A 22,632-nucleotide genomic window follows, 5' to 3' on the forward strand; every position below is an offset into this window, starting at 1 on the left:
CATGTTGCTTTTTTTTTCTCACACATTTGGAATAAAATACATTTTAAAAATAATATCTACCTCAACCTTAAAACTATTCATTGACCCTGCCTCCGCCACTCGGTTGAAGCTCCAAAGATTCACAACACACTGAGCGAAAAAAATCATTCTCATCTCCGTCTTGAATGGGAAAACCCTTATTTATAAATGTGTCCCCCAGTTCTAATCTCTCCCACAAGGGATTCATCCATGCAGCATCTACCCTGTCAAGTCCCCTCAGGATCTTGGATGTTTCATTAAGGTCACGTCTCAATCTTCTAAACTCCAATGGATACACGTCCAGCCTGCCTAACCTTTCTGAATAAGACAATCCCCCCCCCCAACACAGATAATGAGTGAACGTTCTCTGAACTGTTTCTCCCACATTTGTATCCTTTCTTAAACAAGGAGACCAACACTGTACTCTAGATGTGGCCTCACAAAGCCCTAGGAAAACACCCCTGCTTCCATTCCCCTTGCAATAAATGACAATATTCCATTTGCCTTCTAATCACTTGCTGTACCCTGCATACTAACTTTCATGTATCAAGACACACAGGCCCCTCTCTACCTCGGCTATCTCTCTTTTTAAATAACATGCTGCTTTTCTATTCTTATCAGAGTGGACAAGTTCACATTTTCCTACATTATACTCCATCTCCCAAATCTTTGCCCACTCACTTTGTCCCTTTGCAAACTCCTATGTTTGCTTCGGATTTACTTTCCCACCTATCATTGTGTCATCAGCAAATTTATCAATCATACATTCGATCCCCTCATCCAAGTCATTGATATAAATTGTAAATAGTTGAGGCCCCAGCTCTGATCCTTGTGGCGCTTCATTTGTCACATCTTGCCGACCTGAAAAAGATCCATTTATCCCTACGCTCTGTTTCCTGTTAGCTAACCAATCCTCTGTCCATGCTAATGTTAACCCTGCCACCACGTGCTCTCATTTTGCATAATAACCTTAGATGTGGCACCTTGTCAGATGCCTTTTGGAGATCGAAGTACAGTCCATCCCCAGGTTCCCCTTTATCCACATTGCTTGTTACTTCCTCAAAGAATTCCAATAAATTAGTCAAACATGGTTTTCCTTTCACAAAACCATGTTGACTCTACCTGAATGCTTTAACATCCTTAATATTCCATCAATTTCCCTATGATAGATGTTAAGCTAACTGGCCTGTAGTTTCCTACTTTCTGTTTCCCTCCTTTCTTGAATAGAGGAGTCACATTCACTTATTTCCCAATCTGATGGGACCTTTCCTAAATCTAGGGAATTTTGGAAAACTAAAACCAAAGCATCCACCATCTCAGCAGCCAATTCTTTTGAGACCCAAGAATGAAGTCCATTCGGACCTGGGGACTTGTCAGCATTAGTTGTTTTCAAACTACCCTATTCCTGGTAATTGTAATTGTTTTAGTTCCTCCCTCTCACCTCCTGATTCACAATTATTTTTGGGATGTTATTTGTATCCTCTACAGCAGTGCTTTACAAACTTTTTTCCCAGGTCCCACTTTTTCCAAATGTCTGACCTTCAGGGCCCACGCCAAGGTCACTTACCTGTAATGTGAGCCTGCTTGGTTCTTATGATCTCAGTCTAATCAGGTTCACAGGAGGAGAGGGCAATGCACATAACAGGTGCCGATTTCAGCTGGTTCCTTTGTGCCGTCCTCTTGGATCATAGAATTGACAGTGTAGAAGGAGCCATTCGGCCCATCGAGTCTACACTGGCCCTTGAAAGAGCTTCCTACTTAAGCCCATACCTCCATAGTAACCCAGTAACCCCACCTAATCTTTGGACACTAAGGGGCAATTTCCCATGGCCAATCCACCTAAACTGCACATCTTTGGACTGTGGGAGGAAACCGAAGCACCCGGAGGAAACCCACGCAGACATGGGGAGAAAGTGCAAACTCCACACAGTCACCCTGAATTGAACCCTGAGCTCTGGAGCTGTGAGGCAGCAATGCTCATCACTGTGCCGCCCCATCTTTGTGAGGGTGGAAAAGATGCTAATCCAGAATGCTGATAACCTCATGGACTTGTAGCCTGTTTTTAATGTGCTGCCACAGGTCAGGTACAGCAGCCCAGACTCTTCATTTGGAGACAACTGTAAGTTAACAGACTCTGGGGTCCAAAACCAAAGGGATTTTTCACCCACCTCTTTTTCAAAATCTGAAAGTTCTCTTCTGGAAAGTAGCAACAAAAACTGTTCTTCAGTGCAGCCAGATTTGACTGAATAAGGCTTGTCAGTATATTCAGAGCTCCCTTACTAACACTGTTTTCTTCGACCTGCCATAGCAGTGTGGGAAACATGTTGTAGGTTTTGTACTCGCACTTGTCAAAGTTTCAATTACTTTTGGAAAGCATCTAATTCTTCACAGTGCCGAAAGCAATTCTTTCCTTGCAATATGAGCTTCAGTTCATTTAGAATTGGAAAAAAACGTCAGCACGGTAATTCAGTGAGACCAAGCAGCCAACTTTCATCACCAAACGAATCAGCCAGAAGAGATGATTTCTCAGATGAAAGCATGGATTTCATACCTCAGTTTGTAAACTCTGCCAACCACCCGACCCCATGACAGCCAACATACCTCTGTGTGGAACAGTAAATTTGTGTGCCTGGCCCCCATATCGGAACACAGAGCCTCGCAAAGCCTGGTATTGATTGTGTTGTGCTTAATGAAATTCACAACTTTCACAATTCCTTTCAACACCACTTCAAGATCGAATGGGATTCCTTTCGATGTCAATGCCTCCACATCATGGTGAATAAAGTAATAATTCCAAACAATGTCCTGACCAGCTCCCTCCTTAATCCTCCCTATTACCCTGCTGTTTTTCCCAGTCATGTTGGCTGCTCCATCACCTGTGACTGCTCTGCAATGAACACCTTCGAGCCCGCACTTTCAAACCACAAGACTATTCAATGCTTCCAAGATCTGTGCGCCAGTCGTACTGGTTGGTAATGTCAAGCAGCACAGCAAATCCTCAACAAATTCATTGTACTAAACATACCCAACGTAAACTAGCAAAATTGCACAATCTGAAATGTCTGTACTTTCGTTTAGTTTTATTGCAAACACTTGTGCTAACTTAAACGAGAAATAAGCTTTAATTCTAAATACTGAGCAAAATCACAAATTTAGCGGGTGTTTGTTATCATTAATCAGGATGCACTTCCATTGGGCAGCACAGTGGTTAGCACTGCTGCCTCACGGCGCCGAGGACCTGGTTTGATCCCGGCCCTGCGTCACTGTCTGTGTGGACTTAGCACATTCTTCCCGTGTCTGTGGGTCCCACCCCTACAGCCCAAAAAGATGTGCAGGGTCGGTGAATTGGCTACGCTAAAATTGCCCCTTAATGGGGAAAAAAAAAGAATAGAGTACTCTAAATTTTCTTTTTAATTGTAAATTAAAAAATAAGGATACATTTTCATTTTTCAGCTGACCTCTCATCTAGGACCATAAGAGCCATGTCAAATGCTGCAGGGAAAATTAATCTCTCTGCAACAGTGTTGGGCATTTTCTCTTGAGCTGCACGGTAAGCTACGGTGTAAGAAGCTTTGCATTCAATGTTACATTTCTGCTAAGGACTTCAGCTAATGATTCAGTTCTCGTTGCATCCTTTGGGGAAAAAAAACAGGTTTACTCTTGAGCTCACCATGCCTATTCTTCAGATGCCTATGCAGCACTTCCCTGCATATAACTTTGCATCTTGATTTGCAGTGGCACAATTAACAAAACATACCTCAGGAAATCATCTTTATGCTTCTTTGTTCCCGACTTAATTTTCTTTGCAGGCTGTTCACCGGAGGCCCTGGTGCTATGAACAGAGCTAACCCTTCACTGTTCTGACCTGATGTGGACTCTCCTGAAGATCTGTCTCCAGCAGATTCCGTTGTGAGATCCTGGCCAGTAGGTACTCTGCCTATTTGTGTCTCTGGCTATCTCTTGCTTGTAATGAAACGATCAAGGTCTACAGTCCTCTTGCCTTTCTCAAAAGTGAAAGAAGCTTGCCTGCAAATGAATTTGAGCCGAAAGCACATATATACAGGACGCTTGACGCCAAGTGTACGTGCAGGGTGTGCTGCCCTACTCACTGTTGCCTCTTTGTGGTCAGTGTCTGCACTGATGATTATGGAGCGATGCTCGGTCTCTATACTGTTATTGGCTGATGGGCGCAACAAGAAGCAGTTCGATCTTTCGGGAACACCACAACCCTTAATTCTGTGACCTCTGGCACACGCTCGCGACCCACTCTGCTCTGCAGTGAAGATAGACACAAAATATCTATACAGTTCATCCACCATTTTCTTATTTTCCGTTGTTACTTCTATGGGACCACCGCTCACTTTGGCTTTTAGGGAAGGAAATCTGCCTTTCTTGGTCTGGTCTGTATGTGACTCCAGACCCACAGCAATGTGGTTAATTCTTTAAAAATGCCCTCTGACATGACCTAGCAGGCCAGGGAATTGGCTATGAGTGATAAATGATGACCCAGCCGGTGACAACCTCATCCCATTAATTAATTATTTTTTAAAATACTCTTTTCTTTAAATACCTGTAGCAACTCTTACTTTTTTAATACTTCTTTTTTTATACTTCTGGCTTTATACTTTCTCTCGTACTTTAATTTCTCCCTTTGTTAATCTTTTAGTCATTCTTTGCATTTCCTTATATTCTGTCCAATCTTCTGACGTGCCACTTATCTTTGTGAAATTATATTTCAATTTGATACTGTCTTTAACTTCTTGGCCACGGATGTTGCATCCTTCCTTTGGAGTTCTTCACAGCAGTGGATCTTTTGCTAGCATTCTGAAATATCTCCTTCATCTGCCGCTCCATCTCTACTGACCTATTCCTTAGCCTAATTTGCCAGTTCACTTTAACCAGCTTTGTCTTCACGATTACCCTTATTTGAATTGAAAGTATTCGTCTTAGATCTCCTACCCTCTCCCCAAAACGGAATGTTAAATTCAATCATATTATGATCATTGCTACCCAAGAGGTCACCCTGAGGTCATTAGTTAATTAACATACAATCATTAATTGTATGTTTAGTGCAGTGAATTTGTTATTGCACATTGCCAGATCTAATATAGCCTGCTGTCTGGTTGGTGCTAAAATGTGCTGACACAAGAAAGTGTCCAAATGAACTCATCATCCAGGTTACCTTTGCCAATCTAAATATTGGAATGAGTCAAATATTGGTCTCTCCTCTATAGCCCTTTTTAGCTATGAGGAAAGAACGGATGTGAATTTATCCATAAACCTAATTCCAAATGTGTATAATATATATTTTCCTCATGATGTAGTTAAAAATAAGTAAAAATACGTCACTCAAGATGGAGCACCTTCACTTACATAGTGCTCCATTTAGCATCCACATCTGACAATTGAGAGTGAAGTGGTAATGATCATCTGTAGACTGCTTTCTCCTTATTAATTTTCCAGCAGCAATGCAACACATTGATCTGACAGGGCACCATTCAATGAACAGAGAGCAAGTCATTTTTTTCTATACGTTTCTCCTTTTCTAGTCCATCCTTCCTCAGAAACAAATGCTCCAGTACAGTCAGATGTTGTCCACCTGACACAGTAAATGATTGACATAACTTGCATCTGGATGGCAGCTTGCTTCGTTGTTCACCAGGTTTAATGAGCAGATTCTAAGATGGTCAGGAACCTTGGTTAGGCAATGGATGGAATAGTCGTTGGAGGGAAGGGAGGAGAGGAAAAGCAAGAACAAATTGAACTGAATCCTCAGTGGATGGGAAGGATTAGGAATAATTGCAAAATAGATACAGGTGCGGAAACAAGATTGGGCACCAAATTTTTGACAAAAGCATTTTTAGTTGGCAGGATCTGAAAATGATCCCAAACCATTACAACGAACCATAATTATACATTCTGTATATAAAGGCTAACAAACCTGTTTCTACCCTAAGGAGTTGGATTTCTCAATCCATCTTTGAATGGAAAAAGTAGGGCGCAGGAAAAAAAAGTGCACATTCTGAGGAATCAGATTGAGGAGTTTCTGCCCACATTTCAATTATACAGACTTCATGAGTCATTTGTCATCCTGTCCAGCTGAACTCGCCTCAATGTGGCACTCCTGAATTTTAAAATTGACTATTACAACCGTTTTTTGGCGTAAGAATTTGAGGAATGGAGTCTGTCATGTGCTAAATATATTCGTTTACATTTCACAGAAAGATTAGGATCTTATTACGTGACTTCAGATGTAAAATGAGAAAGCAGAAAGCAGACACATTCCAAATCAAAATTACTTCTGCTTGTTTTTAGACTTGTAGATACTATAATACATTAAACTTCTAAGAAGCATATGAATAGTACAGAAATTAGAAAAAAACATTTTTATTTGAAATATTCATAATAGCACATAATTTGCATACCATAGTGGTGGTTTTCTCTGATTTTTAGGCCATCTGTCCCTCACTGCAAGTTCTCCAGTTGTTCATTATACTCTGAAGCACACCTTCTATCTGCATAACTGAAAAGCTTCACAGGACTTTGAACAATTCAAAATATATATTTTACTTACAAATTCCTCACACATTTACGGCAGAATGCTCAGCTGTATTCAGTTAGAGCCCCAGCTGAGACCAGCTTGTTGAACACGGAATGAAGATTAAACTTGCGACTTTCCAGTAGACCTCAATAAAACGCAATGCTGTGCCAATTATCAACTTGCACATTGAGAGAGAACTGTACTTTTGTTTTAATGTTTCTATTCTGCTCCTGTGAAGATCTGAAAAGCCTTGGGAAGCCTAATGATGTGAGGTTTCTTTTGCTTTACCTCACTTGAGTCTGAATAGCCAAACTATTGAAAGTGGCTAGTTGATAATTCAACATTGTTGCTTTGTAAGTGAGCCATGTATCAAACACCACAGCATTATGAATCGTCTCTGTATAATTGTCAGTTCACCCCCGTGCTACCTCAACGTTGAGTAGCTTGTGGTTAGTTTTACCTCGTGACGTGGTCAATATTTTGCTGCTTACATATTTTTTTCCTAAGAAGTAGAAAAGGTGATCAAATACATTTGTTGAAGCAGGTTTATCTAATATTTTGACCTCGTGGATTAGGTGGATAACATGGAACTTTGAGTGTCAAATATCAATTTGCAGTCAGTGCCCATTTATGTATTTATCTCCAGCTGCAGATGGAAGATTTCTATTGTAGGATTTGAATGAGCACTAAGAAACAGCCCTTTCCTAAATTTCACAAAATTCAAATAGTGAGGAATACAGAAGAAAAGCAAATTTTAATTTTCTGAGCTTTACGAGTTGCATTGCTTGGTTTCAGCAGCTGGGTATAGCCCTTGGCCATACTTTGGGCACCCATGTATTAAACTTGACATTTGTTGAAATGTGTCCTTTGTTAGCTAACTTTTTCAATTAGAATTTTAATCATGGTTTTCTCATTTCAGTTAGTAGATTTTGAAGCTATGACAACACCAAGTCCAGAGGCTTTCAGTAAAATAGGAAAAAGCTGGATGAATTTGAAAAGGTAAGAAGTTTCGGTACAAGGTATAATGTTCTAAGTCTCGAATTTAATGACAATAGGGTTCCATGAAAATTAATCAGGATTTGCATTTGCAACCTTTTATTCCATTGATCTATAATAAAATTTGTACAGTTTCTCAATTGAAACACATTTTGATAGTGCGGTGTAGTAACAAGGTGTCCCTTTCTGGTCTTTGCTGAGCTCACTAGAACAATGAGCATTTGAGAGGAAAAATCTCATGTCAAACTTAATGGCATTCAATTGAAACAAAGAATGTGCCTAAACCCAGCAAGGAGACAGATGCTAAAGTAGCACAGGCTTGCTTTTGGATTCCAGGTTTAAACTCGGCATTTTTGTTTGAGTATGTTTATAGTTCACAAGATGCTTTGTATGTGCTGGTTGACTTTAATAACCATCTCATTTAACATTTGTTTTCCCATGGGATTATGTTTGAATGTTGCAAGCAGTAGCACATGACTATGTTCCACATTGCTCCAGTTACTATGTTTCATTTTAGTTTATTTAATTGAAGACTAGCATTCTGAGGCTCAAGCAACAGCAAATCTGTCTTACATATAAATGTACTGTGACTGTGGGGTTGGGAACTACTAAGTTGAGATCATTGGTTAAAATTGTTTGCATGAAGGAATTGATTATAACCTTTTTACCGTTAAATACTGCAAATACCAATGGAAATGTTGATTAGTTTATTATAACTTATATTAAAGATGGGGCATAAAAATAAGATTTTCCAAGGTGCTTCACATGAACTTTATAACACAAAGTATGACACTGGTCAGAGACATAGGGTTTAAGGAGATGGAGAGGTATGGGCGGGAAATTCTGGAGGGAAATGCTTGGAGTTAGTAGCTAGGAAATGGGAGCTTAGAGCAGGGATTGAAAATTATGGCTTCAGTCTTCCCAATATATAATTGAGTGCACTTCTCATCCAGCATTGGATGTCAGGTATGTAGTTTGGTAGTTTAACACAGTAGAGTTGAGATAGAGGTGGATGTCATCAGTGTTAATGTGAAAATTTGATGCCATGTTTTTGGATGATGACAAGGAGGTGCAGCATGTAGATTTAAAAAATAGATGAGCCCAAGGATAGATCATTGAGCAACACCAGAGGTAAAGTGATTCTCTGGCTATAATTAGATAGATAAAAATGGAGCCAGGTGATGGCATTTTGGGAGGAGGATGATATGATTACCGTGTCAAAGGCTGCAGACAATTAAAGAATGATGAAGAGGAAGAGTTTACCTTTGTCAGTCACAGGATGTTGTGTGGCTTTATTTTTTTAATATAAATTTAGAGTACCTAATTATTTTCTTCCAATTAAGGGACAGTTTAGCATGAAGGTTGTCAGCTGCCCAGTGTCGGGAGCGGAGGGTGCATATGAGGCTCTCTGCAGTGGGTTCAGGGCTCACTCGTGCCTGACACTGTCGCCCCTCACCCCCATGGGGGACTCCTGGAATCTGGCACATCATAATTGAACGTTCTTTTGTTCTTCTGCCTCTGTAGATAGTTCAGACTGTGTCCTATTGGGCCCTGCTCCACCAACACCCCGACTCTCTCCTTCCCCACCACACCCCTTCCTTTCCCTTCTGTTGGTACAGAGGCGAGGGTATCTGGTCTCTCCAACGCAAAGTTTAGTGCCTGTGCTAATAGTTTTTTGTATAAATGTGTTGTGAACTGTTTTAATAATCAAGAGTGTCCACCCCCCCCACACCCCCTCCCCATTGGTACTGAGGGGAGGATACCCTGTTTCTCCAACACAAAATTAGTGATGATGTCTAGCACGAGGGTACATACCTTTAAATTGAGGGGAGATAGATATAAGACAGATGCCAAAGGTAGGTTCTTTATTCAGAGCGTGGAATGCTCTGCCTGCAACAGTCGTGGAATCGCCAACACTAAGGACATTCAAATGGTCATTGGACAGACATATGGACAATAAGGGAATAGTGTAGATGGGCTTTAGAGTGGTTTCACAGGTCGGCGCAACATCGAGGGCCGAAGGGCCTGTACTGCGCTGTAATGTTCTATGTTTGGCCTTGTATATATTTTTTACTGTTTTAATAAAAAGATATGGCCAATTCACCTACCCTGAGTTGTGGGGGTGAGACCCACGCAGACACGGGAGAATGTGCAAACTCCATATGGACAGTGACCCGGGGCCGGGATCGAACCCAGGTCCTCCGAGCCATGAGGCAGCAGTGCTAATCACTGCGCCACCCCATGTGTGGCTTTAATAAAAGCTGCTTGAATGTTGCGGCAGGGTGGAAACCTGATTGGATGGATTTAAACATGGGAGTTGGGGGAAAGATGGACATAGATTTGGAAGGTGACTTTGGAGAGCAATGGAAGGTTGGAAATGGGACAGCAGTTTCCAAGTACAGTGGGGTGAAGGGTTGACATTTTGGAGGGCAATGATCGCAAATCTCAAGGGGAGGATCAACTCCTGACTGGACAGAGCTTTTTACAATTGCGCCTAATGTTGGGATTAGATGGGGAAGTTGTATCACAGGTTTTGTGGGAATACGATTAAGGGGACTGGAGGTGGGCCTCATGAAAATGAACCCAGAGAGGGCATGAGGGAAGATAGCAGAGAAACTAGAACTAGGCCAGAGGAAGCTTGGCCTGGTAGGCAAGTGGAAGAGAGGGATATGGAAGAGGCAGCTGATGGGACAGTTGTTACCTTTGTGATAAATAAGTCTGTGAGCTCCTGACACTTATTGTTGGATGATAGGGAGAGGGGTTTAAGATGGTCTGTAGTGGAGAAAAGAAGCTGGGGGTTAGCATTACATTCCAGGATGATCCTGGAATAATGAGCCGTTTTAGCAGAGGGGCTGGACTCAAGTGTGCTTTAGTCAGATCTGGTGGTGGATGGCTATAGTTGTCTGCCATAACCGTTTAAGACTTTAGTGGGCGGCACAGTAGTTAGCACTGTTGCTTCAAAGTGCCAGGGTCCCAGGTTTGATTCCCGGCTTGGGTCACTGTCTGTGTGGAGTCTGCACGTTCTCCTTGTGTCTGCATGGGTTCCCTCTGGGCGCTCCGGTTTCCTCCCACAAGTCCTGAAAGACGTGCTTGTTAGATGAATTGGACATTCTGAAATCTCCCTCATTGTACCTGAACAGGTGCCAGTGTGTGGCGACTAGGGGCTTTTCACAGTAACTTCATTGCAGTGTTAATGTAAGCCGACTTGTGACTATAATAAAGATTATTATTATTAGGTTTATGATCGAGTGGTACTGGCATTTTAGTAAAAAGTGATATTCTAAATTTTGAAACATTTTAGAAAAAAATTATGAATTGACTGATCTAGTGTATAATATTGTAATTTATTTCAACCCTAGCCTACCAGCATCGTACTCCAGTCTTCCAGCTGTATTGGAGACTTTTCCAACAAAAAGAACAATGCTAGAAGTACTTAATACAGACTCCTCTTCTCATTGTCCCAAAAACTCATAGGAGCTCCTGAAGACTGAACAAAGTACAGCTTTCTTTGCTTAATATTAGGTTATTTTTATAATAAAAAAGATGTAAAGGAATTTGGGTCCTTTTGATTTTTGGTACTTTTTGATATTGTTTAATTTAATATTTGGAAGAAAAGAACTTTAACCTCTTCATTGGATTTGTTCATGAAAAAAGAATGGGTATTGTTTATTTTGGATTAGGAGGTACTGTACTTGAAGAACGGGTTGATAATTTATAAACAGACAACTACCTGACAGTGATCAAAATGCTGACAGCAATTTACTTCAAATCAGGTCTTTACAAACATGCATATTGGTTAACTAATTCCTGCATCAATACTGCAGGGATGTTAAATGTTGTGTTTTCTACAAGTAGCTTTTCAGACTCTGATTGTTCATCATAAAAGAGTTCCCAGTAACACCTGTGGATTACAGAAGCTGCTGCATTTTATTGGAGCTTGTCAGGTTTTGATTCACTGTATTTTTGGGTGGATTTTCTTCAGACCATCATGAGTTAGATCTGTGACTTGAATTAGTATGAATTTATCCACTTTAGAACCTCACGAACTAAAGCAGTTTGGAAAAATAGAGGCACCAAGAGCTGTGTAAGAAACCTTGCAGAGATTCAACGTTGTCACTGCAATGGGGTTTACTAATCTGAAAGCAATTCACTGCCATTGCCATAAACTCAAAATTAAATTTGGGTCACAAAAACGTAATCTTTCGCCTGGTTATGAGATACACAGAAACCAACAGAAGCTAATCTTTATAGCACATCCATCTAGCTATAATGTCCCTTGCCTCTTTTTGATATTTCAAAATTTACGCACACCTGTGGGCGTTAACACATATTTCTGCTTGCAGTTTGTTAATGGGAACTGGAACATGTTCACATGAGTAAGGAGTGATGCTATTGCACTCTGGGAAGTGTACAGCTAAGTAATTGTTAGAAGATCTGGAGCTTCTACCCCTGTGTAGTTTTTAAACCAAAAATAATTTATTTTACTGGAAAGCCAGATTGGTTGTCACGGATTTGATTAACTGAACAGTTTTTGATTTTTGCCACAAATTAATTGCTTAAGGAGAACTGTATTTACCCCATGGAGTCAAGTGAACATGTTTCAGAACATCTTAGCTTCCATTGACTCAACTTTGTTTGGTTCTATTCACAATTCCACTGAGATTCAGTTTTAAATTTGCACTATATTTTCTTAAACTGTTTTGCAGAAACGTCTAATTACAAACACGCTTTTCTTCTACATTATAGTAGAACTTTCAGTGGCATTTTGTATGTTTTGTTTACTTAAAATTCATGTTCATAATACATTTTGTAACGGAAATGAATTTTGTCTATATTAAAGATGCTGATCAATCTCAAGTTGCCTTATATATTCTCAAATAAAGCTATGGGAGTGGTGGCTGGTTGCAGTTTGCCAAATGTAGTCACTTAAGATCAAATACAATTTCCATCGGTGCGTGGAGAGAGGAGAGAACGGAGTAAGATTTCATATTTCTATTACAGCTCACCTGTTAACATGCTTCTTGCAAAATATTTTGTTTGTCATCTTGTGATGAAGGACCCCTTGCAAAACATTACATCTATTAAAGTAGTGGTGGAGATGCTCCCTGTATGGGAAAGTGATCTGATTACTCCCTAGCAGGAAGGTGTGTCATCTCTAGAATTTGAATATCTTGTATTTCTCAACTTATTTATCCTATCATCTTTGTCAATCTTGTCAGATTTCAAGCTGAATACTAATCCGGCAGATGGCCTTTGCATTGTCATTAAAGGACCACTTTGAGTGGCACGATAAAGAGCCATTTTCAGGGTCCTTTATAGTGGAGAAAGGTAGGTTAAGCATAGATTCGACATTGTTCATTGACAAGACCAAGAAAGGTTTCTGATTGAAGGCAGTGTAATTTCTAATGCTTTGGTGTTAAGCAAAAGAATGCCACATTGAATTCCTGACCGTTCCTAGATAATATACTGGACATCAAAGCATTCCTCTGAACTATCGGCAACCTATTGATAATGGGAGAAGACTGGCAAAGAGGTGAAGCTTACTTTGTGCCTTTTGAGACAGCTTTGATAAGAAACTCTAAATTAAGGCTCCAAGTTTGCATAGGTGCTGCCATGCTAAAGGTGCCAAAGGAAGTGAGTCCTATAGCAAAGTGGGAAAAGGTTTGCATGTACAGTATGGTACCCTCCAGTTTTTGAAAGGCATTAGCCTTGTTCAAGATTTCAGGAAGGCTGCTGCCGCCCACTCCTGTCTTCATAGAAGTTACAGTGCAGACAGAGGCCATTCGGCCCATCGAGTCTGCACCGGCTCTTGGAAAGAGCACCTTACTTAAGTTCACCCCTTCACCCTATCCCAGTAACCCCACCTAACATTTTTGGACACTAAGGGCAATTTAGAATGACCAATCCACCTAACCCCCACACTGTGGGAGGAAACTGGAGCACCCGGAGGTGCACGGGGAGAACGTGCAGGTTCCGCACAGACAGTGACCCAAACCGGGCATCGAACCTGGGACCCTGGAGCTGTGAAGCAACTGTGCTAATCACTGTGCTACCCACTTCAAGTGTAACAAAGGCTGTGTTGCTGGTTGGTGGAATTATGTGAAGTATTAGCACTTGACTCTGTCATCTTCACTATAATGAGAAAAAGGAAAACATCAGCTAAGATATGGCACAGCTATTTTTCAAAATTGGCTGAGGCACAAGATTAGCATTGGCTAATTTGGATGGAGGCCGTTCTTCATAGTTGATTAAATTCTGTGAAGCTGGTCTTTTCCACCTAATAAGAACATAACGAGCAGGAGTAGGCCATCTGGCCCCTCGCGCCTGCTCCTCCATTCAATAAGATTGACTTTTTTGTGGATTCAGCTTCACTTACCCGCCTGCTCACCATAACCCTTAATCCCTTTACCGTTCAAAAATCTGTCTTTGTTTTCAAAACATTCAACGAGGTAGCCTCAACTGCTTCACTGGGCAGGGAATTCCAGCGATTCCCAACCCTTTGGGTGAAGTTTCTCCTCAACTCAGTCCTAAATCTTCTCCCCCTTATTTTGAGGCTATGCCCTCTAGTTCTAGTTTCATCTAACTGCTTTTATCTTGTATGTTTCTAGAAGATCATCCCTCATTCTTCTAAATTCCAATGACTATAGTCCAGTTCACTCAGTCTCTCCTCATAAACCAATTCTCTCAACTCCGGTATCAACCTAGTGAATCTCCTCTGCACTCCCTCCAGAGTACATCCTTTCTCAAGTAAGGAGACCAAAACGGTGCACAGTACTTCAGGTGTGGCCTCACCTGCACCCTATACAGCTGCAACATTACCTCCCTGTTTTTAAACTCCATCCCTCTAGCAATAAAGGCCAAAATTTGATTTGCTGCCTTAATTACCTGCGGCATTTTGTAATTCACGCACAGCAGCATGCTGCAATTTTGTACAATTTAAATAATACTCCATTTTGCTGTTATTCCTACCAAAATGGATGGCCTCACATTTACCAGCATTGTACTTCATCTGCCACTCTTAGCTGAATAATTAATAAGTCAATTGAAACAAAGCATGGAAATACTCAGGTCTGGCATCGATCCTAAATGTCTCTCCATAGATCCTGTCAGTCATTTTGATTCAGAGTTGCCACAGTGTTTTGCTTTCTATTTGTGGACAGTGTAATCTCTAAAATTTGTTTATTGTTTTGACATTTTCATTGAAATTAGTTCCAATTTGGAAAAGAAAAAACCTCGGCAAACTTTTACAAGTGTACCCCATGAGCGATTCCCCAGCAACTTTGATGGCAAAATGGCAAAGCTTGCTTGTTGCTCTAGGCAGGGTGCAGCAGGCCTATACCGGCAGTCGGGGGTAGAGTGCAGAGTTGAAAATGAATTCAATTCATGAGAATAAATCGCAAGATAATCATGTTCAGTATTTCAAATATTTATCTGCAGCATACATAAATTCACGTCAGTAAAAACATTAAGCCAGCTCAGAGTTACATAAGAGGTTGGCACAGCTTATTGGATGGACAAATATTACAGAAAAGCCCAGTGGAAGACAAGAATCCTCTGATGCAAGGCGTGGCAACATGACATATCTAGTCTACAGCATTTACAACCTAACTGCAACGACAAGCTCACGACTGGGAGTATGATTTATTACACTTACACAGCCTCCGCATTTTAAATTATCTTAATCACTAGTTATAATTGAGGTTAGTAGTTGTCATACGCATAGTATTTAACAAAATAAGTGGCTAGTTATTTCATATGTTTAAATCTGTACTATAAGTTATAATTCTAGCAGATGTGATGGAGAAAATACAAGCAACATTGAAGGATCTTATTGCTTTACTGTAATATTTTTACATGAATGTGGCATTATTCATTAAAATGTGTTCCCAAGCAAGATGACTCAAGAATGTTTTCTTATGCTAAGGATTAGACTTATCCATTTTAAATGCAAAACCTTGGAATGTTACTTTCTGTAATCCATGGGGTATTTTAAGCAATGAACCTATCTTACTGTTATGAAGTAATTTTCAATTTACGAATTCACTCATTTAAACTGGACTGGAAAGCAGACTCTTATCTTTTCACAATCATAAGGAATGCTGGTGACTGTAAAATGTCACTATTGTAGCTGATAATCAATACAAGTGGAGCTATTCCACTTTTTACAACAAATTTGGTATTAAAATGTAGTTCTGATCACCTGATCTTGGAAACAGTCATTCTTTGTATAGGAATCTTGCCACTAACTAACGAATTTAGCACCATGGATACTGTTTCTTACTTTGGAATCCTCGAAGACAATTGCTATTTAGATTTCTTTTATATACAAGGTGTGTATACATGAATCGTAATACGGCATAAATATAAAAACTCAACTGTTACAACCTGATTCATCAATTTGGAAGCTAGCAATTTTACTGGATAGACACTTGCCTGGACTTGCATATTTAAAAAAAAATTTAGAGTACTCAATTATTTTTCCCCCCAATTAAGGGGCAATTTAGCATGGCCAATCCACCTACCTTGCACATCTTTGGGTTGTGGGGTGAAAACGCCACACAGACAGTGACCCAAGGCCAGGATTCAAACCCAGGTCCTCAATGTCGTAGACTGCAGTGCTAACCACTGTACCACCCTGGAAAGTCTCAACATGATAAATTTACTTTCCTTCTGCTGATTAGATTAGATTCTTTAATAAAGTTACCATTCGTCAAATATTGATTAAGACAACCAATATTGTCCGTGGAATGATGAACAAAAGCAGGAATCCTGATTTGAAATTTACAACTGAATCTCACTGCTGAGTATTTTAACGGGTAAATTAACTCAATTCAATGTCCACCTACTCGTGAATTATCATTCTTCAAGGGATTAATTTTCTATGTATAGAAAGAAAATTCAAATATCATACATAGTGCAAGTGCAACAACATACAAATCTGTAGTATTATCTTAATTGGTTGACTGGAAGGATGACTGCTGAAGAGTCAGTTGAGTAATATTTTCACTTTCATCCACCTCTGCTCCAGAACTTTGAATGAAGTGTTACTTTCATAACCATTGGCCAAAAAGGTGGGTTTTGGTGATGAGTTGAAGGAAGGAGGAATTACCAATTATCCAGGAAATCAAATCCAGTCTTTAGAATAGAATTACTTGTATTAATCTGTAAAAGGGAAAAGAAAAGTTATTACAGTTCTGACTTTGTGGTCATCACCCTTCCCATACATGCACAAACACCATTCATAAACATTGTTTTTGGACATCTAAATGAACTTAATGATCTTTCAACCATCTCCATAGAATAGAATCCCTACTGTGCAGGAGGCCATTCAGCCCATCAAGTCTGCATCAACCAGGGCAGCATATGGCGCAGTGGTTAGCACTGGGACTACGGCGCTGAGGACCCGGGTTCGAATGCCGGCCCTGAGTCACTGTCCGTGTGGAGTTTGAACATTCTCCCCGTGTCTGCATGGGTTTAACCCTCACAACCCAAAGATGTGCAGGTTAGGTGGATTGGTCACGCTAAATTACTCCTTAATTGGAAAAAGAAATAATTGGTCATCTAAACTTCTTTTTTAAAAAAAAAAGGCTGCATCAACCTTCCGAAAGAGCACCCTACCTAGGCCCATTCCCCCACCCGATATCCATAACCCTAACTAATCTGCACATCTTTAGGGCGGCATGGTGACTCAGTGGTTATCCCTGCTGCCTCGCAGCACCAGTAACCCGGGTTCAATTCCGGCCTTGGGTGACTGTGGAGATTACATGTTCTCCTAGTGTCTATGTGGGTTTCCTAAGGGTGCTCCAGTTCCCTCCCACAGTCCAAAGATGTGTACTTTAGGTGGATTGGCCATGATTAATTGCCCCTTAGTGTCCAACAGTTGGGTGGGGTTACAGGGATTGGGGGAGGGCCACTGCAGACTCGCTGGGCCTCGTGGCCTCCTTCTGAACTGAAGGGATTCTATCTTTGGACACGTAGGGAAATGTAGCATAGCCAATCCACCTAACACACATCTTTGGACTGTGGAAGGAAACCCACGCAGACATGGGGAGAACTTGCAAGCTCTACACAGACAGTCACCCAAGGCTGGAATTGAACCCAGGTCCCTGGCGCTGTGAGGCAGTAGTGCTAACCACTTTGCCACCCTGTGACTTCAAAATCTATGTATAATTGTCTTAAAATAGTTAGGAGTGATAAAAATATTTCAAGTTGCACTATTGATCAGACTGTGCAGTTTACTCTGGCCCTCTTGTCTATTTACAGTCCGTAATTGAAATATTCTCATTCCAAGGCTGGAGATAAGGTACAAGTACTGGAAAGGAGTCTGACCCTCAGAGAAAGGGCATTAAAACAGAAGTAAAATAGATTGAAATATTCCACAAAGCAGTGCTTTAAATAAGATAGCAAATGTTTCCCAAGCTGCAAATCAATATTGGGACAGACGTCTCCAAAGCATTTCTGGAGGTAGTCATTGCGCAAGACTTAGAGAACATAAAAAAAACAGGGGGCCAGCACAATAAAGAGAGCTGAGCAGCGCATAAAAAATTAAGAGGACTGAAGATTTCAAGAAGGGATTTAAGGTTGTACAAGACTAAAGAGAGGGTGTGTCTCGTGCCTGGTGGGTTCCGAAGACAACAAAGATTTTAAATTCAATGCAATGTTTAAAAAAAAAATTACGATTTTTCCTAAACGTATATCTGTCACGGCCGTTCAAAGATTGCTTTTCTATCTGTATATATTTTACATATTTTCCCTTTAAGAGTTTGTCAATATTTTTATCCTTTTATGGACATTATTTTTCCCTGATTGATGAAAGTGTGATTCAAGCAGAGACCCCTATCTCTTTACAGTTACATTCTCTCATTTAATATCTGAACTGGGGTTTACATTGCAATATTACATCATTTTCAGTTACTTAAAATGACAAAACATTAATATTCAATCTGACATTCTCCACCGATAACATTCATTAAAAACTCAGTGTTATATATATTCACATTAAACTTTACCTGTGAGAAAAATGGTGCATCAGATGCACAGGAGTCATCGCGCTCTTCATCTTCAGATTCTTTTGAAACAGTTTTTGTATCTGGAGATTTCTCAGAATGGCCACGAGTGAAATCATCAAGTACACCGACTGAAGGCTGGCTTGTTCGAGGCCTGTCCAAATCAATAAACACAGATGAAACATTGGTGTTGATTATTCGCTCCTGCTTCTTCATCCAAGGTTTCTCAGATTTATTTTCATCCTTCTCCTTTGGCAGTGATTCTTGCCTCATGTAGGAGGGAAGTGGTTTTTCCCCTTTCTCCATTGACTTGATCTGACTTGGGGTTACGCATTGGTAATCAGACTGTTCGCGCTCCAGCCTGGATCTTTCAGTACTCAGTTTCCAAAAGGATGACGACTCCTCTTTTCTGACTTGAGCAAGACCATCTAGGCTTGGTGTCTTTCCATTCTGCAATGGTTTGATTGGCTGCCCTCCCTGGGATGTTTTAGGTTGGTGATTTGCTTGGCTTGCCTTGACTGGTTGGCGTTGTTCACTTTGTTCAGAAGCAGCCGTGGAGGCAAAGTTGAATTCCATCTGACTCTGTAATATATAAATTATTCAAACTTGTATAAAAGGAAAAGGAGAGTCCAATGTAAAATATCTTTTGTTTAAAGTTAGAGATAAGTATATTCATAAGAATGTTTTAGAGATTTTTCTGTAGTTGCTGCATGGAACAAAATCGGAGTTGTGACCATTGATGAACTGAAAAACATTCTTGATGTCCAGTCCACAGGAAACATGCTATTGGCTAGGTACTCTGCATTCTGAGCCTTTAGAGTGTGTTTTCCCAGGTTGTGTCTCAGGTCTCAAATTCAAAGCCTCAACGTCATTTTTGTTTTCTATGCAGCCAATTTGAGATACAAGGGATGCTTCTCTGATAGTTCACCAGTGATCCAGCAGGGAAAATGGCAAGATTCAAGGATTGCCCAAACAATTGTTAACATTCTGGTAAGTATATTAATTTTCTTTACAATGGAGAATTTCTTAGAATTAAAGTACTCTCCCCATTATTATCTTTGTGTAAATCTTTCGAATACAATAATAAAAGCACAACCACAATGATGAAAGATGGAACGTATTTGTAAACTGCAGTAAGTTCATTTCAAATAATCATATACACTTGAAACCAAATTCGATTGAACTCAATCTCAAAATAAATTGAAGTTAGTAACACAAGAGTTACAGAATGAGCTCCCTCTGCCCGACAGGTTTATGCAATTTACCTCCGGGGTTCTGAGGGATCCATGGAAGGTTTCAATGGGTCCACCAAAAATAATTACAGAACATAGCGCCTGATGTTTTTTATCCTTTTATGTGACGTGGGTGTCACTGGCGAGGCCAGCATTTGCCCATCCCTAATGGTCCTTTAAAGTGGTGAGCTACCTTCATGAACTACTGCAGTCCATCTGATGCAGGTACTCCCGCTGTATTGAGAGGAAGGGAATCCCATGGTTTTGATCCAGGGATAGTGAAGGAACAGCGATATAGTTCGAAGTCACTCTGGTATGTTACTTGGAGGAGAGCTTGCAGGTGAGGTTATGCTTCTAGGTGGTGAGATCTTGGGTTTGGAAGGTGGTATCGAAGGAACATTGAGTTGCTGCAGTGCACCTTGTAATTAGTACACACTGCTGCCAGAGTTTGTGCTGGTGGTGCGCAAATGTTTCAATTGGTCAATGGGGTGATAAAGCAGACTGCTTTGTTCTGAACAGTGTCATACTTTGAGTGTTGTTGGAGCTGCACTCATCCAGATAAGCAGAGTGTATTCCATCACACTCCCAACATGTGCCTTACCAATGAGGAACAGACTTTGGGGAGTAAGGAGGTGATTTACTTGCCTCTGAATTCCCAGCCTCTTATCTGCTCTTGTTGCCACACAGTATCTATATGGCTGGTTCCGTTTCTGGTCAATGTTAACTCCCAGGATGTAGATAGTGAGGGATTCAGCATTGGTAATGGCACTGAATATCATGAGATTGTTTCTTGCTGGAGATAGTCATTGCCTGGCACTTGTGTTACTCGCCACTTATCAGTCCAAGCCTGAATGTTGTCCAGGCTTTGTTTCAAATAGACATGGACTGTATCAGTAGCCGTGTCGTAAATGCCGAACATTGTAATAACCATCCCCACTTATGATCTTAGGATGGAGGGCAGGCCATTGACGAAGCAGCTGAAGACTGTTTGGACTACGATATTACCCTAAGGAACGGCAGCATGGTGGCAAGCATTGCTGCCTCACAGCACCAGGGACGGGGTCCGATTCAGACCGTTGGTGACTATGCTTGTGGAGTTTGTACATTCTCCCAGTGTCTTCCTTCAGGTGCTTCAGTTTCCTCCCACAGTCCAAACATGTGCGGGTTAGGTGGATTGGCCATGCTAAATTGCCCCATGGTGTCCGTGTAGGTGAGGTGAGGTTACAGGCCTAGGTAGGGTGCTATTTCAGTGGGTCGTTGCAGCCTCAAATGGGCCGAATGGCCTCCTTTTACACTGTAGGAATTATTTGATTCTTCTAACTTTTACAGCGATGTCCTGGGGCTGAGATGATTGACCTCCAACACAGCCATCTTTGTTAGGTAGGACTCCCAACAATGGAGAATTCTCTCCCCACCACCTCGATTCCCAATGACTTCAGTTTTCCTTCAGCTCCGAGATGTCACACTTGTTGAAATGCTGTCTTGATGTCAAGGGTAGTCACTCTCACCTTCCCAGGAGTTCACTTTTTTTGTTCATGTTTGGATTAAGGCTGTAATGACCCTGAGGGGACCCAAACTGTGCATCAGGGAGCAGGTTATTGCTGTGTTGTCATCTAATAGCAGCGTTGACAACACCTTCCATCACATTGCTGATAATGACTGAACATAGACTGAAGGAGCAGTAAGTGGCCAGATCAGATTTGTCCGTATTGTGGTCAGGGCCTATCTCAGCAATTTTCCACATTGTTAGGTAGATGCCACGTTGTAGCTGTAAAATAGGTTGGTGAAAGGCCCAGTCTGGCAGATTTATCCTTCAGGACTCAGTTAGCTCAGTCAGTAGTGGTGCTACCAAGCCACTTTTGGTTATGGACACTGAAATTCCCACTGTGGAGTAAGTGGTCTTTTTGCCACCCTCAGAAGTGGTGTTCAACACGAAGGAGCACAGATTTAACAACAGAGTGAGGGCAGTCTGTTGTAATCAGTAGGTTTCCTTGTCCGTGTTTGACTTGACTTGATGCCATGAAACTTCATGGAGTTCAGAGTCAAAGTTGAGAACTCACAAGCCAACTTCTTCCTAACTGTATAACACTGTGCCACTGCCTCGGTTGCATCTGTCCTGCCAGTGGGACAGGACATGCCCAGGGATGACTGGCACTATCTGGGACATTGCCAGTAAAGTTTGATTCTTTGAGTATGGCTGTTGCTTAACTAGACTGTGGCTCGTTTTCCCATTTTTGGCACAAGCTTCCAGCTGTTAGCAAGGAGGTCCTTGCAGGGTTGGGTAGGCCATTGTAGTTTTGAGTGCCCAAATCATGCCAGGTGGTCTGTCTGGATTTGAGTGACTTGCTCAGCCTTTTCAGGGCAGTTAGGAGTCAACCACATTGCTGTATCATGAGTAACATGTAGGTCAGACCAGGTATGGTCAGCAGATTGTCTTCCCTGAAGGACATTAGTGAATCAATTGGGTTTTAATTTTTTTTTTATTAAAAATTTTATTGAAAATTTTTGGTCAACCAACTCAGTACATCCTTTACACAATATTATAACAACACAAATAACAATGACCCCAATTGGGTTTTTATGACGAGCAATGATAGTAAACCTTTACCAATTCTAGATTTGTCTTCCAAATTTTCATAAATAATTGAATTTAAATTTCAAAGCTGCCATGTGGGATTTGACCCTTTTGTCTCCAGGACATTAGCCTGGGCCTATGGATGATCAATCGTGTGACATTACCACTACATTTCTGTCTCCTATCCAAAGTCCGTCCTACTAGTTCCAGAATCCATGACACCATGACTTTCTTCGGATACAGGTATGTTTTTGTAATACAAAA

The 22,632-nt window shown here is 40.9% G+C and overlaps 2 protein-coding genes across 6 annotated transcripts in view; one reads left to right on the top strand and one right to left on the bottom strand.

Annotated features, from left to right (window-relative positions):
- The window catches only part of ttc13 (tetratricopeptide repeat domain 13), a 95,338-nt gene extending 82,926 nt beyond the window's left edge, over window positions 1-12,412 (top strand). For 3 of the 5 annotated variants that reach the window (XM_072512997.1, XM_072512985.1, XM_072512991.1), the window contains 2 exons: window positions 7,479-7,558; window positions 10,915-12,412. In XM_072512997.1, the coding sequence (XP_072369098.1) occupies window positions 7,479-7,558; window positions 10,915-11,029 (195 nt within the window). In that variant the 3' untranslated portion in view covers window positions 11,030-12,412. Of the gene's footprint in view, window positions 1-3,471; window positions 3,569-3,827; window positions 3,943-7,478; window positions 7,559-10,914 lie in introns of those variants that run through there. The other 2 variants (XR_011948516.1, XR_011948510.1) reach the window with 2 other exon arrangements.
- A 2,553-nt stretch (window positions 12,413-14,965) lies between these two features.
- The window catches only part of c1h1orf198 (chromosome 1 C1orf198 homolog), a 44,776-nt gene continuing 37,109 nt past the window's right edge, over window positions 14,966-22,632 (bottom strand). Inside the window, exons 3-4 of the mRNA XM_072513004.1 lie at window positions 18,565-19,143; window positions 14,966-16,717 (exon numbers count right to left, since the gene is read on the bottom strand). Of these exons, the coding sequence (XP_072369105.1) occupies window positions 16,661-16,717; window positions 18,565-19,143 (636 nt within the window). The 3' untranslated portion in view covers window positions 14,966-16,660. The remainder of the gene's footprint in view (window positions 16,718-18,564; window positions 19,144-22,632) is intronic.

This window comes from Scyliorhinus torazame, chromosome 1 (assembly GCF_047496885.1).
Source record: "Scyliorhinus torazame isolate Kashiwa2021f chromosome 1, sScyTor2.1, whole genome shotgun sequence".
NCBI lineage: Eukaryota > Metazoa > Chordata > Chondrichthyes > Carcharhiniformes > Scyliorhinidae > Scyliorhinus > Scyliorhinus torazame.